The sequence below is a fragment of the Panthera pardus genome, unplaced genomic scaffold, assembly GCF_024362965.1.
Source record: "Panthera pardus isolate Hobbes unplaced genomic scaffold, ASM2436296v1 HiC_scaffold_13, whole genome shotgun sequence".
Classification (NCBI taxonomy): Eukaryota; Metazoa; Chordata; class Mammalia; order Carnivora; family Felidae; genus Panthera; species Panthera pardus.
Window position 1 is genome coordinate 132,842,751 of NW_026526688.1, and position 15,109 is coordinate 132,857,859.

Consider the following 15,109-nt stretch of genomic DNA (forward strand, 5'->3'; position numbering starts at 1 on the left):
TTACTCAGCAGTAAGCAGACCATCTATCCAGAATGTATAATTACTGAAAGATTAAAGCAATGCCACAGGTTGTTTTTAAGATGTGTTTACTTGCTACATTCCCTGAAGCACTTGGCATTTAAATTAAAGTTATCATGTAGTACGTGATTACTTGAGGTTTCTATGTAAAGTATTAAAGAATATTTTAATTGTTCTTTTATGTTTAGATATGTACTTTTAACAGAATCTTTTCAGAATGTGTTTTAACATGCACGTACCAAAGATCATGCATTCAGATTCTCTCCTGAGGGTGTGGGAACTTGGTTCCAAATCTGACAATTTGACTATTTCTCTCACTGTTTCTGTGAATGTTTACATCTTTTGTTTATGTCTCCCCTTTCTTTCCTTCCTTAGAAATCTTCATTTCCTGTAAATTACTCACTAGACTTTTCAAAAAAAAATCTTGTGGGTTTTTATTTTGTTCTAATCATCACTGGTTGAGTGATTACTGTCACTGCCTTCACTGTCACTATCACTGTCACCTCCATTGTTGCCATTACCAGCCTTGCTCTTGCTGTGACTGTCATCACTACTATCAGATGCACTGTCACTGCTGTCACTGTCACTGCTGTCACTGCTATCACTGCTGTTGCTGTCACTGCTGTCACTGTTGCTGTCGCTGCTGTCGCTGCTACTGCTGTCACTGTCACTGCTGTCGCTGCTATCACTGTTGTCACTGTCACTACTATCACTGCTGTCGCTGCTGTCACTGTCACTGCTGTCGCTGCTATCACTGTTGTCACTGTCACTACTATCACTGCTGTCGCTGCTGTCACTGTCACTGCTGTCGCTGCTATCACTGTTGTCACTGTCACTACTATGACTGCTGTCGCTGCTGTCACTGTCACTGCTGTCACTGCTATCACTGCTGTCACTGCTGTCGCTGTCACTGCTGTCACTGCTATCACTATCTGATTTGCTGTTGCTGCTGTCACTGCTATCTGATTTACTGTCACTATCACTGCTGTCACTATCTGATTTGCTATTGCTGCTGTCACTGCTGTCCGATTTACTGTCACTATCACTGCTGTCACTACTATCTGATTTGCTGTTGCCGCTGTCACTACTGTCTGATTTACTATCACTGTCACTGCTGTCACTACTATCTGATTTACTGTCACCACTGTCACTGCTATCACTGCTGTCACTGCTGTCTGATTTGCTGTCACTGCTGTCGCTACTGTCACTGCTGTCACTGCCATCTGATTTGCTGTCGCTACTGTCACTGCTGTCACTGCTGTCTGACTTGCTGTCACTGCTGTCACTACTGTCACTGCTGTCACTACTGTCACTGCTATCACTGCTGTCACTGCTGTCTGATTTGCTGTCACTGCTGTCACTGTCACTGCTGTCACTGCCATCTGATTTGCTGTCGCTACTGTCACTGCTGTCACTGCTGTCTGATTTGCTGTCACTACTGTCACTGCTGTCACTGCTGTCGCTGCTATCTGATTTGCTGTCGCTACTGTCACTGCTGTCACTGCTGTCGCTGCTGTCTGATTTGCTGTCGCTACTGTCACTGCTATCACTGCTGTCACTGCTGTCTGATTTGCTGTCGCTACTGTCACTGCTGTCACTGCTGTCTGATTTGCTGTCACTGCTGTCACTACTGTCACTGCTATCACTGCTGTCACTGCTGTCTGATTTGCTGTCACTGCTGTCGCTACTGTCACTGCTATCACTGCTGTCACTGCTGTCTGATTTGCTGTCACTGCTGTCGCTACTGTCACTGCTGTCACTACTATTACTACTGTCACTACTGTCGCTGCTGTCTGACTTGCTGTCACTGCTGTCACTACTGTCACTGCTGTCGCTGCTATCTGATTTGCTGTCACTACTGTCACTGCTGTCGCTGCTGTCGCTGCTGTCGCTGCTGTCTGACTTGCTGTCACTGCTGTCACTGCTGTCACTGCTGCCTGACTTGCTGTCACTACTGTCACTGCTATCACTGCTGCCTGACTTGCTGTCACTGCTGTCACTACTGTCACTACTATCGCTGCTGTCGCTGCTGTCACTACTGTCACTGCTATCACTACTGTCTGACTTGCTGTCACTGCTGTCGCTACTGTCACTGCTGTCGCTACTGTCACTGCTGTCACTATCACTGCTGTCGCTGCTATCACTGCTGTTGCTATCACTACTGTCACTACTATCACTGCTGTCGCTGCTGTCACTACTGTCACTGCTGTCGCTGCTGTCACTACTGTCACTGCTGTCACTACTGTCTGATTTATCTTTGCTGCTGTCTGGTTTGCCATTGTCATTGCTCCCATTGTTACCGTTGCCATTACTGTCACTATCATTAGCATCTGATGTGCTGTCACTGTCATCATCATCTCCTCCGTTTGAGTCACTGTCATTGCTATTATCTTTTGATTCATCAGAGTCATAACCAGGATCTCCTCGGCTATCACTGTTATTGTCACCTTCAGAATTGACATCATCATTATCATTAGACTCATCACTGCTGTTGGGATCGTCTCCTTGCATGGATTCATCATCAAACTCATAACTGTCATATCCATCACTAGTACTCTCACTACCTGTTTTGCTGTGTGCAACCTTATTTCCGGGTTCTGATTTCTGACCAGGTCCTTGTATGTTGTCAATCTCTCCTGGTGTCTTGACGTTTCCTTTGCCCATGACCATTACATGTTGTCTTTTACCCTCTTTAGCTTCACTAACTTTCCCAGCTTCTTTGGTAATATTGTTTCTGTTGCCACTATTGGGACCTTCAATTTCTATTCCCTGTGGAAATATGGAGAAAAGAATGATTGGTTAGTTGGTGTTATGCTGCCAAACTGCATTGGTCTGAGGAAGACTGGGGAAGGTAACCAGAGGAACAGAAGTTCAGCTTCCAATACTTCATAAACTTCTATTTGTGAAAATGTGCTTTATTCACGTGAGAGAACTCTGGTATTTAGATTATAAAACAACCCGTTTGCATTTTTACTCAGTAGGAACTTGTGTGAACAGTTACATGGTGAATCAGTTATTTAGTATTAGACTTGTAAAATTGTAGTCAAATTTTCAGAAGTATCTGCTTTTAAAAATCGTTCTGTATCAAAGTCTAGTAAGAACTCTAACTTTCCCATTAAATATTCACGTAGCTTAGGTGCAAAAAGAGATGAACGCCTATTACGACTTATTTTTATGTTACCGTCAGTGAATGGAGAGGGAGAATTTAAACTGCCATTGAAAGAAGTCAGTTTCACAAACTAACCTTATCTTGGCTCTTCCCAATAGCACTTGGCTCTGATTCATCAGTGATTTTCTTTTCCACAGCTTTGTTTTCTCTGTGATTGGGTATTTGCATGTCTTCTATTATTTGGCTATCTTTATTTTTGGGAATACCATCAGAATCCTCCTCACTCTTGGAAGTGTTGTCTCCATCGATGCCATGGGGATCTTCTTTGTCTTCAGGGTCATCATCTTCACTACTAATTGAATTTTGACCTAAGCTATTATCATTATCTTCTTTTCCATGAGGCTGACCCTCTTGGCCCTTGCTGTTACCAGTGTCCTCTTTTCCATTCCCGGTTTCTTCACCTTCATCATCACCAGAGCCTTTGTCTTCATCCTCCTCTGCTCCATTCCCACTAGGACTCCCTTCAGAATTATCCAGACCAGCATCTTCTCCATTGCCAGCTCCACTTCCCCCTGGTGTTACTCCTTCCTGATTCCCATTTCTCTCACCTTCTCTCTGAGGTGTTATTTCACTTGTATTACCTTCATTTCCACAGGAATTCCTATTTATTTCATCCTCATGGGCTGTACTGTTATTGCTTCCATCTATTTGATGTCCATCTTCTTGGACAACAGTGGCATCCTCACTCTGACTTGCATCTCCAACATCTCCATTGTTTGAATTCTTATCAGTTTTTCTATTAACATTGGTCCCATTTACAATTCCAGCATTGTCGAGAATGCTTACTTGTCCCCCAATGCCATTTGCTGTGGTGCTACCTTCTTTTCCATGTATCCCATCATAACCATATGTTTCTGGTTTTCCTGTGACCCCATTTTGATCTTCAATATTCCCCTCTTCATTTACTAACATGGAATGTGTAGAGGTACTTTTCCCTCCTACTTCTGCCCACTCAGAGCCATTTTTTTCTCCTTTGTAACCATCTTCAGCATACTGTTGCCTTCCTCTTTCATTTTCATGGGGGACACTACCTTCTTTGTTGGTGTCATTGACATTTAACTCATCCTGGAGAAGAGAAACAATTCCAAGTAAGTTGTAGATATCATCTTGAAGCACAACGAACTGAAAAGATGAGCATCAGTTTTCTGGAAGTTAGTAGAATTTTAAGAACAGCTTAGAAACACATTTTATATCTTATACCTGTATTGGCACTTTTGCTTTCTCTAGAAGTTTTACATTCACAGATTTGTCAACAGCATGTCTCTCCAGTGGCTTGATTTGAGGAACCTACCAAAATGAAAATATTGGAAACTGAAAACATTCTGATTTTGTGTCCATGCATGCATGCACACATGCATGTGTGCACACACACAGACACACGTTTTCCCCTAAATAAAGAAAAAAATATAGAACACAAAGGCCAAAGTGTGATCTAATCAGGCAGAAAACAAAAGTGGTTTGTTTCATAGTTTATGTAGACTTTTAACTGGGCATACAGGTAATTTTCACAATGGTATTACCAATTTTATTGAAGTACTAACCAGACTACTTATCTCAGGAGAATTGTCTTTTATAAAAATGAGGAGATAGACCTGTGGTGTTTCTGTACAAGCCTCCCACACTAGCACAAGACCCACCTTAAGTATAATCCTGGCCAAAACCTCCAAGAAAATAGCAGGTCTGACAAGAGCCAGGGCAGAAACAAAAGCTAGTAATATGCTACTTCTGTGTCCTTCAGGAGTACATTTGATAGTTGAGAAAAATCTCAACTACATAAATACCAATGTGCTTGATATTATGAAAACATACCAAAATGTTAACCTTAGCAGCTGGCTAATACAATTACAAATGGTTTAATTTTCCTAACTTTTTCCTTCTTGGTGTTTATCTGTATATTCCAAATTTTCCCCAAGGAGCATTAAAAAAAGTATATGAGTGAAACATTTTCTCCTATGTTGAAAAAAATCAGATTTTTTCCTGTTTTCATTTCTTGAAAATTTCCTAAATAATGCAGGCTTCATTGATATTAGAATGAAATTGATAGGGCATGAGCAAAGATGGCTAAAGTCTCCATGACTTTTGGGCATTGAATGTAAATTAATCTGAATGAATTTTACAAATTTGTGTGTTATCCTTGTACAGGGTCCATGCTAATCTTCTCTTTATTGTTCCAATTTTACTATACATGCTACTGAAGGGATTACAATCTGAATGAATTTTATTCTAATTTTTTTAACATTTATTCATTTTTGAGAGACAGAGAAACAGAGCTTGAGTGGGGGAGGGGCAGAGAGAGAGGGAGATACAGAATCTGAAGCAGGCTCCAGGCTCTGAGCTGTCAGCACAGAGCCCGACACAGTGCCGGAACTCAGAATGGTGAGATCATGACCTGAGCCGAAACTGGATGCTCAACTGACTGAGCCACCCAGGCGCCCCTAATTTGAATGAATTTTAAAAGTAATAGGGGCGCCTGGGTGGCTCAGTCGGTTAAGCGCCCGACTTCGGCTCAGGTCACGATCTCGCCGTCCGTGAGTTCGAGCCCCGCGTCAGGCTCTGGGCAGATGGCTCAGAGCCTGGAGCCTGTTTCCGATTCTGTGTCTCCCTCTCTCTCTGCCCCTCCCCCGTTCATGCTCTGTCTCTCTCTGTCTCAAAAATAAATAAACGTTAAAAAAAAAAAAAATTAAAAAAAAAATAAAAAAATAAAAGTAATAATCCGGGGTACCTGGGTGGCTCAGTCGGTTAAGTGTCCAACTTCAGCTCAAGTCATGATCTCACGGTTTGTGAGTTCGAGCCCCATGTCGGGCTCTATGCTGACACCTTGCTCAGACCCTGGAGCCTGCTTCTGATTCTGTCTCCCCCTCTCTGCCCCTCCAGTGCCTATGCTCTGTCTCTCTCATGTCTCTCAATAATAAATAAACGTTAAAAAAAACAATTAAAAGTAATAATCCATCTGACAAGACATGAGTTTCAATTTGAGTAATGGGAGCATGAATTGGAGTGCATATTTGGATTTGTGAAGACCCCCAAAAATATCTTGTTAAAGTCTTTCATGCAAATCTAGATATTTAGACACAACTTATCTGCAAAATCTTAAATATATATTATTTGATGGTAGGTTAAAAGAGATAGGAAAGTAAGGAGAGTTTTCTGAGGAACACATACTTACTGGAATGGCCCATGCTGCTGACCAAATGCAAAAATATATAATTATCTTCATTTTCTTTAGGAATATTAACCTGTTTTTAAAGAAAAAAAATAACAGCATGAAATTACTTATAAAGCAAAAGATGATAACCAATAATAATAAGGTATTATTTTGGTCAAGAAGCATTTGACTTTTTCCTGGGCAAGAAGAAGGTTATGACAACTCAGTGTTCCAGAACATATCTGGAATGTTCACAGAGTCATACAGGCAGCATCATCAGGCTTAGCACTGAGGTCGCTAACTAGATTTTTTTCTGCCTATGCCAATGAAGGGACAGAGCTGTGTAGTTGCAAAGGGCATAACCATAACTTTTTCTTGCTGTTCTTGATGGTAATAACATTTCTTCTGAATAGTTTTATTTAAGTATTAACTAAATCTAAGATTATGCTTAAAGGATGAATTATTTATCATCCCCACACCAAATCCATACAAGTGGCAATAGTAGACTGTAAAAGAAAGAACTTTGTAGCATCAAGGAGCCTTGGCTAGTGGAAGGAACATGGAGTTTGGATTTAGGGACCTGGGTTCAAGTTCTGCCTTTGCTACTTGATGTGTGAGCTTGAGAAATTTAAATAGGTTTATTAAACCTTTATTTCCTCCATCTGGGATAATAATACCTGTGCTTTAGGATTATCCCAATTACCTTAGCAGAAGAATCTTCTCTGAGAAGCATTCTCTGACTCAAAGTCAAAGGGCATTTGATGTCTCTATCCTCTTTACGCCTAGTAGCTTCTGCAAACTTCACTGGTAGCATATTGTACTATTTGAACATAGTCTGGTTATATATATGTTCCCCTGATCTACTGAGAGCTCCTGAGGTCTAGGAGAATGTTTTGGTGATCACTGTATTCCAACACTCAGTACAGAAAAAGATGGTTTTTAAAAATTGTTGGTGAATAAATACTTACTGGTATAAGCACAGCCTAGTACCGTTCTGGGTAGTTAGCAATCCCTTAATAAATGATAGCAGTTATTATGTGGAACTTCTAACAACAAGATCCTTTATTCATGTTAGAATTAACATTCAGAAATGGTATAATTAATAGATAGATTGGAATAGACATTGTGTAGTACATGTGAATCAAAAATTTAAATTGCTATTACTGAAAATTATATTTTTTGATGTAATGATGCTATATAGAAAGGGAAAAAGTTTTACTCCTATTTCATGAACTCCCACTGGGTTTATAGATTATGGTAATACATGTCATAAGATAGCTTTGATTGAATTTAATGTTGATAGTGGAAACATAATAAAACCTCAGTGAATGTCAACCGTCATAGAATTATTGGCAATTCCTCACAGGAGAGAGGACATGGTTTCTGGGAGAAAAAAAGGCTTACTCTTATAGCCGTTCAGTAGAAAGCCAAGAATAGCTAGACCTCCTTTAAAAATACTGTGGATTAAAAATGAAGCTGAGGTGACCTCAGGACAAGTGTAATACAGAGTTCTAGGGCATAGATGTTAAAGGGCAGCTGTTTAGTAAGCAGGGGTTACACTGTACTTTGCAGTACCAAACCTAATTATTACATAGACTGCAGAAGGCTGGTATACACTGTGATTTGGAGGAACCATGGTGTCCTAGAAAGGTACCTGTAGTGAAGGTCAGGGTTATGCGCATCCCATTTCTAAACTGCAGTCCAGCAACCTGACTACTTTGGGTCTCTTTCAGGTCCATGTCAGAACAATTGCACAGTGCACCATGATGCTTGCCACTGTATCCACAGGTGAGTAAATAGCTCAAAAGACTGCTATAGAAATGCCCCTAGTTTTGTCAGCTTGAAACCTCTTTCATTTTCCAAACCTATTATGATACTGTGAAACAGAAAAAGTATGTGATAGAGGTCGGAATCTCCAGATATCCTAAGTAGAAGTATTCTAATCTAGCTTTGAAAACCCTAATGTCAATTGGCAAGAAAGTTGATTTTTTTAGGGACCAAAAAATTAAATGTAAACTGGGATTCATTCATTCATTCATTCATTCATTCAACATTTGAAGACCTAATGTGGGCCAGATACTCAGCCCTGGAAATAGATATGAGCCCTACCCTCATGGGGCTTATCACTGAGTGGATTAGCCAGACTTTGAAGTAAATGTACCATAAAGTGTTGAATAAAATTCCTAAATCAACGTTTATTTCCCAACAGAATCAGTGTTTAAATGTCACTATTGTTACTATTTGAGAGGAAGAGATAGTTTCTTTCCTTTTTTATTAAATCTCATCACATCTTATATTGCATTGGTGAGACTAAAAAAAATGTGTTTAGATTCAAGATTCTTAAAGATGGCTTATCTAGATAAAAATAACAGTAATGGAGCTTTCGTGAAGTGTGCATAAAGTATTCTAATCACTCATTCTGTTGTTAATATTTTAGATTTAAAATATTTGCTTCATTTTCTATATACCTTTTCTGACTATCAGCAACTGATACTTTTAACACAGTGGCTGTAAAAAAAATTCCTGTTTTTCAGTGATGCAATACTTTTCTAGATGGAATTAGCATCCCTACCACATAATTTTCTGCTATCTTTTAATACATTGTCTTGATTTGTCAAATCAAAAGAGAAGGGGAAAAATCTAATCATAAGGATTATTCACTTCTTAAAGTCAAGTCTGCTTCTTCTCTGAAATTCAAATTTCTACAGGAATCTGTTGGTTCTGAGTAAAGAGGATGTTTCATCTTACCTTAAAAGCCTTCAAAGGGACTTTGAAAATCCAGGATTTCTTATCTTTCTCTTTGAAGACTGAAAGTGGCTCACTGTCTTGGACTTTTGCATGACAATTTTGTACCTGCTGAAATTTAAACTCAGTTTGATAATTTTCTCAGCCAATCACTGCTTAGGATCCCTGATATGGGGTTATAAAGTGTCACCGTGTCTATGAAGCACATAATAACTTCCCCCACTTCCTTCACATACTGATATGTATTTGCTTACTGAACCATTCGGTTCCAAAGGGACCAGACTTACTTTCACTTAATTAAATAGCTCCTGGAAGGCTGTTTTGCATCTTAAATATAGAGAATCAGTGTAACATATCTGAAAAGAGCCACTTAAACTCTGTCACCCTGGCATTTCTTGTCTTACTAAGGTTGGCAATCTAAGAAAACTCTAGGTTTCTTTAGTAAATATGACTACCTATTTAAGACTCCTATCATTCCTGAGGTAGGTATTAAAGTTTCTGTGCTATAATTCAAGAAACTGTCCACATGCAACAGCCTGACATTGCCTGAGGGGTCTTTAGCATATATAAATAGTAACTGTCATGCAATCTCTCTGACCTAAAGAAATACTTATGTGAGGTTTAAGAATGGATCAGTGTAGTATTCAAACTAAATTTTAAAACTAGATATTCAAAATACCAAAAATTATTGTAAGATACCTGGATATGCAAAAGTGCATACAGACAATATATTCAGCTCTCAGTTATCTCTCAGTTATTTGTGTTAGCTGTGAAGGACAAAATAGAAAACCAGATACTATTTTTAGCAGAAAGTTTTGCTACCCTGAACTCACCATTCTATTGAACCCCATATGTATACCATAATGCAGGTATCCCTAAACCATTTATCTAGTCTGTGTGTTCAAAAACTTGACAATCTATGTCTATTCGTATATTTCTTCAGAACTTTTAGGAATATTCCAATCTTTTCTTTATGTTATAATACCAAAGGATGTGAACCACATAAAAGCACTAATATACCACTACCTAACAGTGGTGAGTTCAGGATTTATATATAGAACTATTACAGGGAAAACAATAATGTTGAAAGAGAATGAAGGGAATGGAAAAAGGATTTGCCATGAAGTTGTGTCTTCATAACAAGCACTTTGTTTTTATTTAGACAGCATGTTTATATGGGTAGCTTAAAGGGCTTAACCAAATTTTAAGGAGTCCTGAGTCACTCCTGGGAGCAACTCAATACCTTCTCTCACACAGAGACACCAGTGGAGATTAGTGAACTAAACCTCTCTTCCTTGTCCTTTGACTTGAATTAACATGATCTCAATAACTGATAGAACTAGTGCAGAAAAATCATTGCTGATAAGATTTAAAGAGAAATATCAACCAACTTGATCTAATTGACATCCATTGAACACTTCATCCAACTATAGCAGAATAAACATTCTTTTCAAATGCAGGTGGAATATTTACCAAGATAGACCGTATTCTAGGCCCGCCCAAAAAGTCTCAATAAATTTAAAAGGATTTGAGCCATGCAAAGTATGGTTACTGACCCAAAAAGAATTAAATTAGAAGTCAGTAACAAAAGAAAGAAAAAGAAGTCAATAACAGATCTCTGGAAAATCTGAATATTTGGAAACCAAATTACATACTTCTGATTAACCAATCAGTAAAAGAGGAAACCAAAGAGAAATTCAAAATATATTGAATTAAATAAAAATGAAAACAGAACAATTGATCAAAATTTTCAGGATATCACTGAAGCACTTCTTAGGGGGAAATTTATAGCACTAAATTCCTGTGTTAGGATAGAAAAAGGTCTCAGGGTGCCTGGGTAGCTCAGTTGGTTAAACATCTGACTCTTTATTTCAGCTCAGGGCATGATTTCACGGTTGTAGGATTGAGCCCCCTGTCCAGCTCTGTGCTGAATGTACAGCCTGCTTGGGATTCTCCCTCTCTCTCTCTCTGTCCCTCCCCTGCTCTCACTCATGTGCTCTCTCTAGCGCTCTCTCTCTCTCTCTCTCTCTCTCTCTCTCTCAAATAAATTAACATTTAAAAAAAGAAGAAAAGAAAAAGGTCTCAAACAATGACTATGGCTTCTGCCTTAAGTAACTAAAAAAAATTAAATTCAAATTAAGTAAAAGGAAATAAAAAATCAGAACTACAATCAGCAAAATAAAAATATAATAATAATAATAATAATAATAATAATAGAGGAAAATCAGTGAAACCAAGAGCTGGATTTTTAAGAAGCTTAATAAGATTTATCAGACTCTAATCAGACTAATCAGAGAAATATGAGAGAAGACATAATTATCAATATAAGGAATGAGAGAGATGAAAATACTACAGATTCTATAGACATCAAAAGACAAAAAGGGAATACTGAGAACAACTTTATGCCAATAAATCCAACAATTTATAGAAATGGATAGATTCCTTGAAACCACCAGAGCTCACCCAAGAAGAAATAGATAAATAACTCTACATCTATTAAAGAAGTTAAATTCATAGCTAAACACCTTCCCAAAGCAGCCTCTTTTCATTTCATACTCTCTCTGTTCCTTTTAATCTAAGCTGTCAGTGTCTCCACTGATACAAATTTTTCAGGAAGCCTTCCATGAATTTCACTCAGTCATACAAATGTCATATCCACAGACCTTTCCACATAATCCCTTCTGTACCTTTGGCATTTGCTAAGATGACTAAAGGACAATGCCCTGAAACTTCTTAGAGGACCTCTGGTTTGAGTTAAAAGATCCAAAAGAACACTCTTAAACTCTTGCAAATATTCTGATCTTTGGATAACTTTCCTGGGTTTCAGCAAAGGGTTGTAGAGTCATACCCTCAGTCTTTTTTCTAGATCATGCCTTCCCAGCAGTGAATCTCTTAATTTTAGCATCTTTTGCTATTGGGGTGGCAGAGATTTTTTAGTTACTGTCAGATGCTAGTTCATTTTTCTTTAACAATTCTCAATGTATTTATCTCCTCTTGCATATTACTATAAGCAGCATGAAGGAGCCAGGCCCCATCTTCAACACTTTGCTTACAGATCTCCTTAACTGTATATCCAAGTTCATTGCTTACAAGTCTGCCACATAACTGCAGGACACAATTCTGCTAAGATATCTTCCATGAAGATAACAAAAATTCTCATTCCTCCAGATTCCAGTAATGCTTTGCTTACTTCCTTCTGAGACCACACCAGCTATGACTTTAACATCTGTATTTCTACTAACAGTCTTCCAGCCTCCACCCACTGGCAAATTCTAAAGCCACTCCCACGTTTTAGGAATTGTAGCAGCACCCCACTTCCATGTTCCGAAATCTGTACTAGTTTTCTATTGCTGCCTAACAAGTTGCCAAAAATACCTCTGCTCTTAGAGATCTCATTTGGCTGGGTTAGCTTTATCCAAATAATCTCTTTGCTTTAAGGTCAACTGATTACTAAACTCACTTATATTTGTCAAATCCCTTTTGCCACATAATGAGACGTAGTCATGGAAATGATGCATCATCATATTTACACATTCTCCTCACACTCAAAGGAGTGGGGATTATATAAGCAGAAGGATCATTAGGGGTCATCTTAAAACTCTGTCTACCATACATTTTAATCTATAGCAAAGGAAATAGATCAGTGTCTTCATGGGCTGGGGGAAAGGTAGAAAGAAGGGATGGTAAAGGGTCACGAGGAAATTTTTTTTTTAATGTTTTTATTTATTTTTGAAGGAGAGAGAGACAGAGCATGAGCAGGGGAGGAGCAGAGAGAGAGGGAGACATAGAATTTGAAGCAGGCTCCAGGCTCTGAGCTGCCAGCACAGAGCCTGACGCGGGGCTCGAACTCACAAGCCATGAGATCATGACCTGAGCTGAAGTCGGACGCTCAACCGACTGAGCCACCCAGGCGCCCCGGAAATTTTAATAGATACTTTTTACTATCTTAACTGTGGTAATGGTTTCGCAGTTATATACATTATTTCAGAACTTATCAAAATATACACTTTAAATATATGCAGTTTATTGTGTGTCAGTTATACCTCAGTAAAGCTATTGGGGAAAAAGTAATTAACGTATTTCAAATCTTGTAAATTGAGGAGTTAAAACTATGGTGTTAATAAGGGCATCCCAAAGGGAAACATAAACCCCAATTTATTGTGAAAACCAAACAATTAACTAAAAGTTAAGATCTAAACTCAGAAATCTACATCAGTTTAGTAACTAAGCAAGTTATCTAAATACCTTAATTAGAATTGTTATTCTGTTCCTAAGAGTTTGAAATGAAACCCTTAACCTAGTTGCTACTCTACAACTCTGAACTATCCTAAATTTGGATAAACAGTATCATAAGGGACTTGAATAGGGGTTCTGTCTATATGGGCAGGTATACAACATCACTACCAGGCATTTTTGATTAGTAGAAACTTAAAAGGCAAAATGTCCAGTTCAATTGCCCAATATTGAATTAATGCCAGTGCAGTTGGAAATTGGTACAATATTATTTTTTAAGAAACAACTATAGTTTTCAGCTATAGAAACATTTTTTTAGATACGTCTCTTCTAGAAAGGGGAAAAAAGCAAAATTAAACTACTAGGACTGCAACAAAATAAAATGCTTTTGCACATCAAAGGAAACCATCAACAAAACAAAAAGGCACCCTACTGAATGGGAGAAGATATTTGCAAATTATATAGTGGGTAAGGGGTTAATATCCAAAATATGAAGAACTTACACAATGCAAATAATCCAATTTTAAAATAGGCAGAGAAACAATAGACATTTCTCAAAAAAAGATATTCAGATGGCCAACAGACACATGAAAAGATGTTCCAAGTCACTAATCATCAGGGAAATGCAAATCAAGACCATAGTGAGATGTTACCTTACACCTGTCTGAAAGGCTAGTATTGAGAAGACAAGAAACAACAAGTGTTGGTGAGTATGTGGAGCAAAGGAGCCCTCTTGCACTGTTGGTGGGAATGTAAACTGGTGCAACTTCTGGGGAAAACAGTGTGGAGGTTCCTCAAAAAATTAAAAATAGAATCACCACATGATCCTAGTAATTCCACATTACTGGGTATTTACTGAAAGAAAATGAAAACAGTAATTCAGAAAGATATATGCAGCCCTGTGTTTATTGCAGCAATAATGCTAACAATAATAGCTAATAATAATAATAATAGCTAAAATATAGAAGCAACCCAAGTGTCCATCTTAGATGAATGGGGGGTGCCTGGGTGGCTCAGTCAATTAACCGTCTGACTCCTGCTGAGGTCATGATCTCGTGGTCTGTGGGTTTGGCCCCACATCACGCTCTGTGCTGACAGCTCAGAGCCAGGAGCCTGCTTCAGATTCTGTGTCTCCCTCTTTCTCTGCCCTTCCCCCTCTCATGCTCTGTCTCTCCCTCAAAAATAAATAAGCATTAACAAAAAAAAATTTTTAATAGGTGAATGGATAAAGAAGATGTAATATATACACACACATACATATACACACACATATATGTATACATACACACACACACACACACACACACACTACACAATGGAATATTACTCAGCCATAAAAAGAATGAAATCTTGCCATTTGTGATGACATGGATGGACCTAGAGGATACAATCCTAAGTAAATCAAATCAGAGAAAGACAAATATTATATGATTTCATTCATATGCAGAATTTAAGAAACAAAACAAATGAACAAACAAAAAGAGACAAAAGAATAGACTTAAATACAGAGAACAAATGGGTGATTGCCAGAGAGAGGTGGGTGGGAGGAATAGGTAAAATAGATAAAGGAATTAAGAGTACACCTACCACAATGAGCATTGAGTAATGTGCTCAATAGTAGAATTATTGAATCATTATATTGTACACTTGAAATTAATATAACACTGTATGTTAATTATACTTTGAGTTTAAAAAATAGCTTTTTGAAAAGTGGTAACCATTTCTTCTGGATTCCTTATTCCATTTCCACCAAGTCCACAATTGGCATAACATTCTCTCAAATATCTTAAGGAGAGTAT

General features: G+C 38.3%; 1 protein-coding gene, 1 long non-coding RNA gene and 1 other non-coding gene across 5 annotated transcripts in view; 1 reads left to right on the forward strand and 2 right to left on the reverse strand.

Moving 5' to 3' along the window:
* Positions 1–381: 381 nt before the first annotated feature.
* On the reverse strand, positions 382–6,404 carry DSPP (dentin sialophosphoprotein). The gene is made up of 4 exons (XM_019464784.2): positions 6,354–6,404; positions 4,388–4,474; positions 3,263–4,252; positions 382–2,787 (listed from the first exon to the last, which is right to left on the reverse strand). The coding sequence occupies exons 1-4, from the start codon at positions 6,402–6,404 to the stop codon at positions 463–465; spliced, it is 3,453 nt and encodes a 1,150-aa protein (XP_019320329.2). The 3' UTR covers positions 382–462.
* LOC128776764 (U6 spliceosomal RNA) lies at positions 5,285–5,388 on the reverse strand. Its single transcript, XR_008421940.1, has one exon. It is a non-coding gene; the product is annotated as a U6 spliceosomal RNA (small nuclear RNA).
* A 1,657-nt stretch (positions 6,405–8,061) lies between the features above and the next one.
* LOC128776584 (uncharacterized) overlaps positions 8,062–15,109 on the forward strand; it is a 76,745-nt gene continuing 69,697 nt past the window's right edge. For all 3 annotated transcript variants that reach the window (XR_008421732.1, XR_008421734.1, XR_008421733.1), the window contains exon 1: positions 8,062–8,120. This is a non-coding gene — a long non-coding RNA (uncharacterized LOC128776584). The remainder of the gene's footprint in view (positions 8,121–15,109) is intronic.

Bases quoted from the DNA above. Each gene is read 5' to 3' on its own strand.
- DSPP (XM_019464784.2), bottom strand. From the start codon at position 6,404: ATGAAGATAATTATATATTTTTGCATTTGGTCAGCAGCATGGGCCATT. The intron at 4,475-6,353 runs GTAAGTATGTGT...TCATTTTGGTAG, and splicing joins CAGCAGCATGGGCCATTCCA to GTTCCTCAAATCAAGCCACT. The intron at 4,253-4,387 runs GTATAAGATATA...TCTCTTCTCCAG, and splicing joins AAGCAAAAGTGCCAATACAG to GATGAGTTAAATGTCAATGA.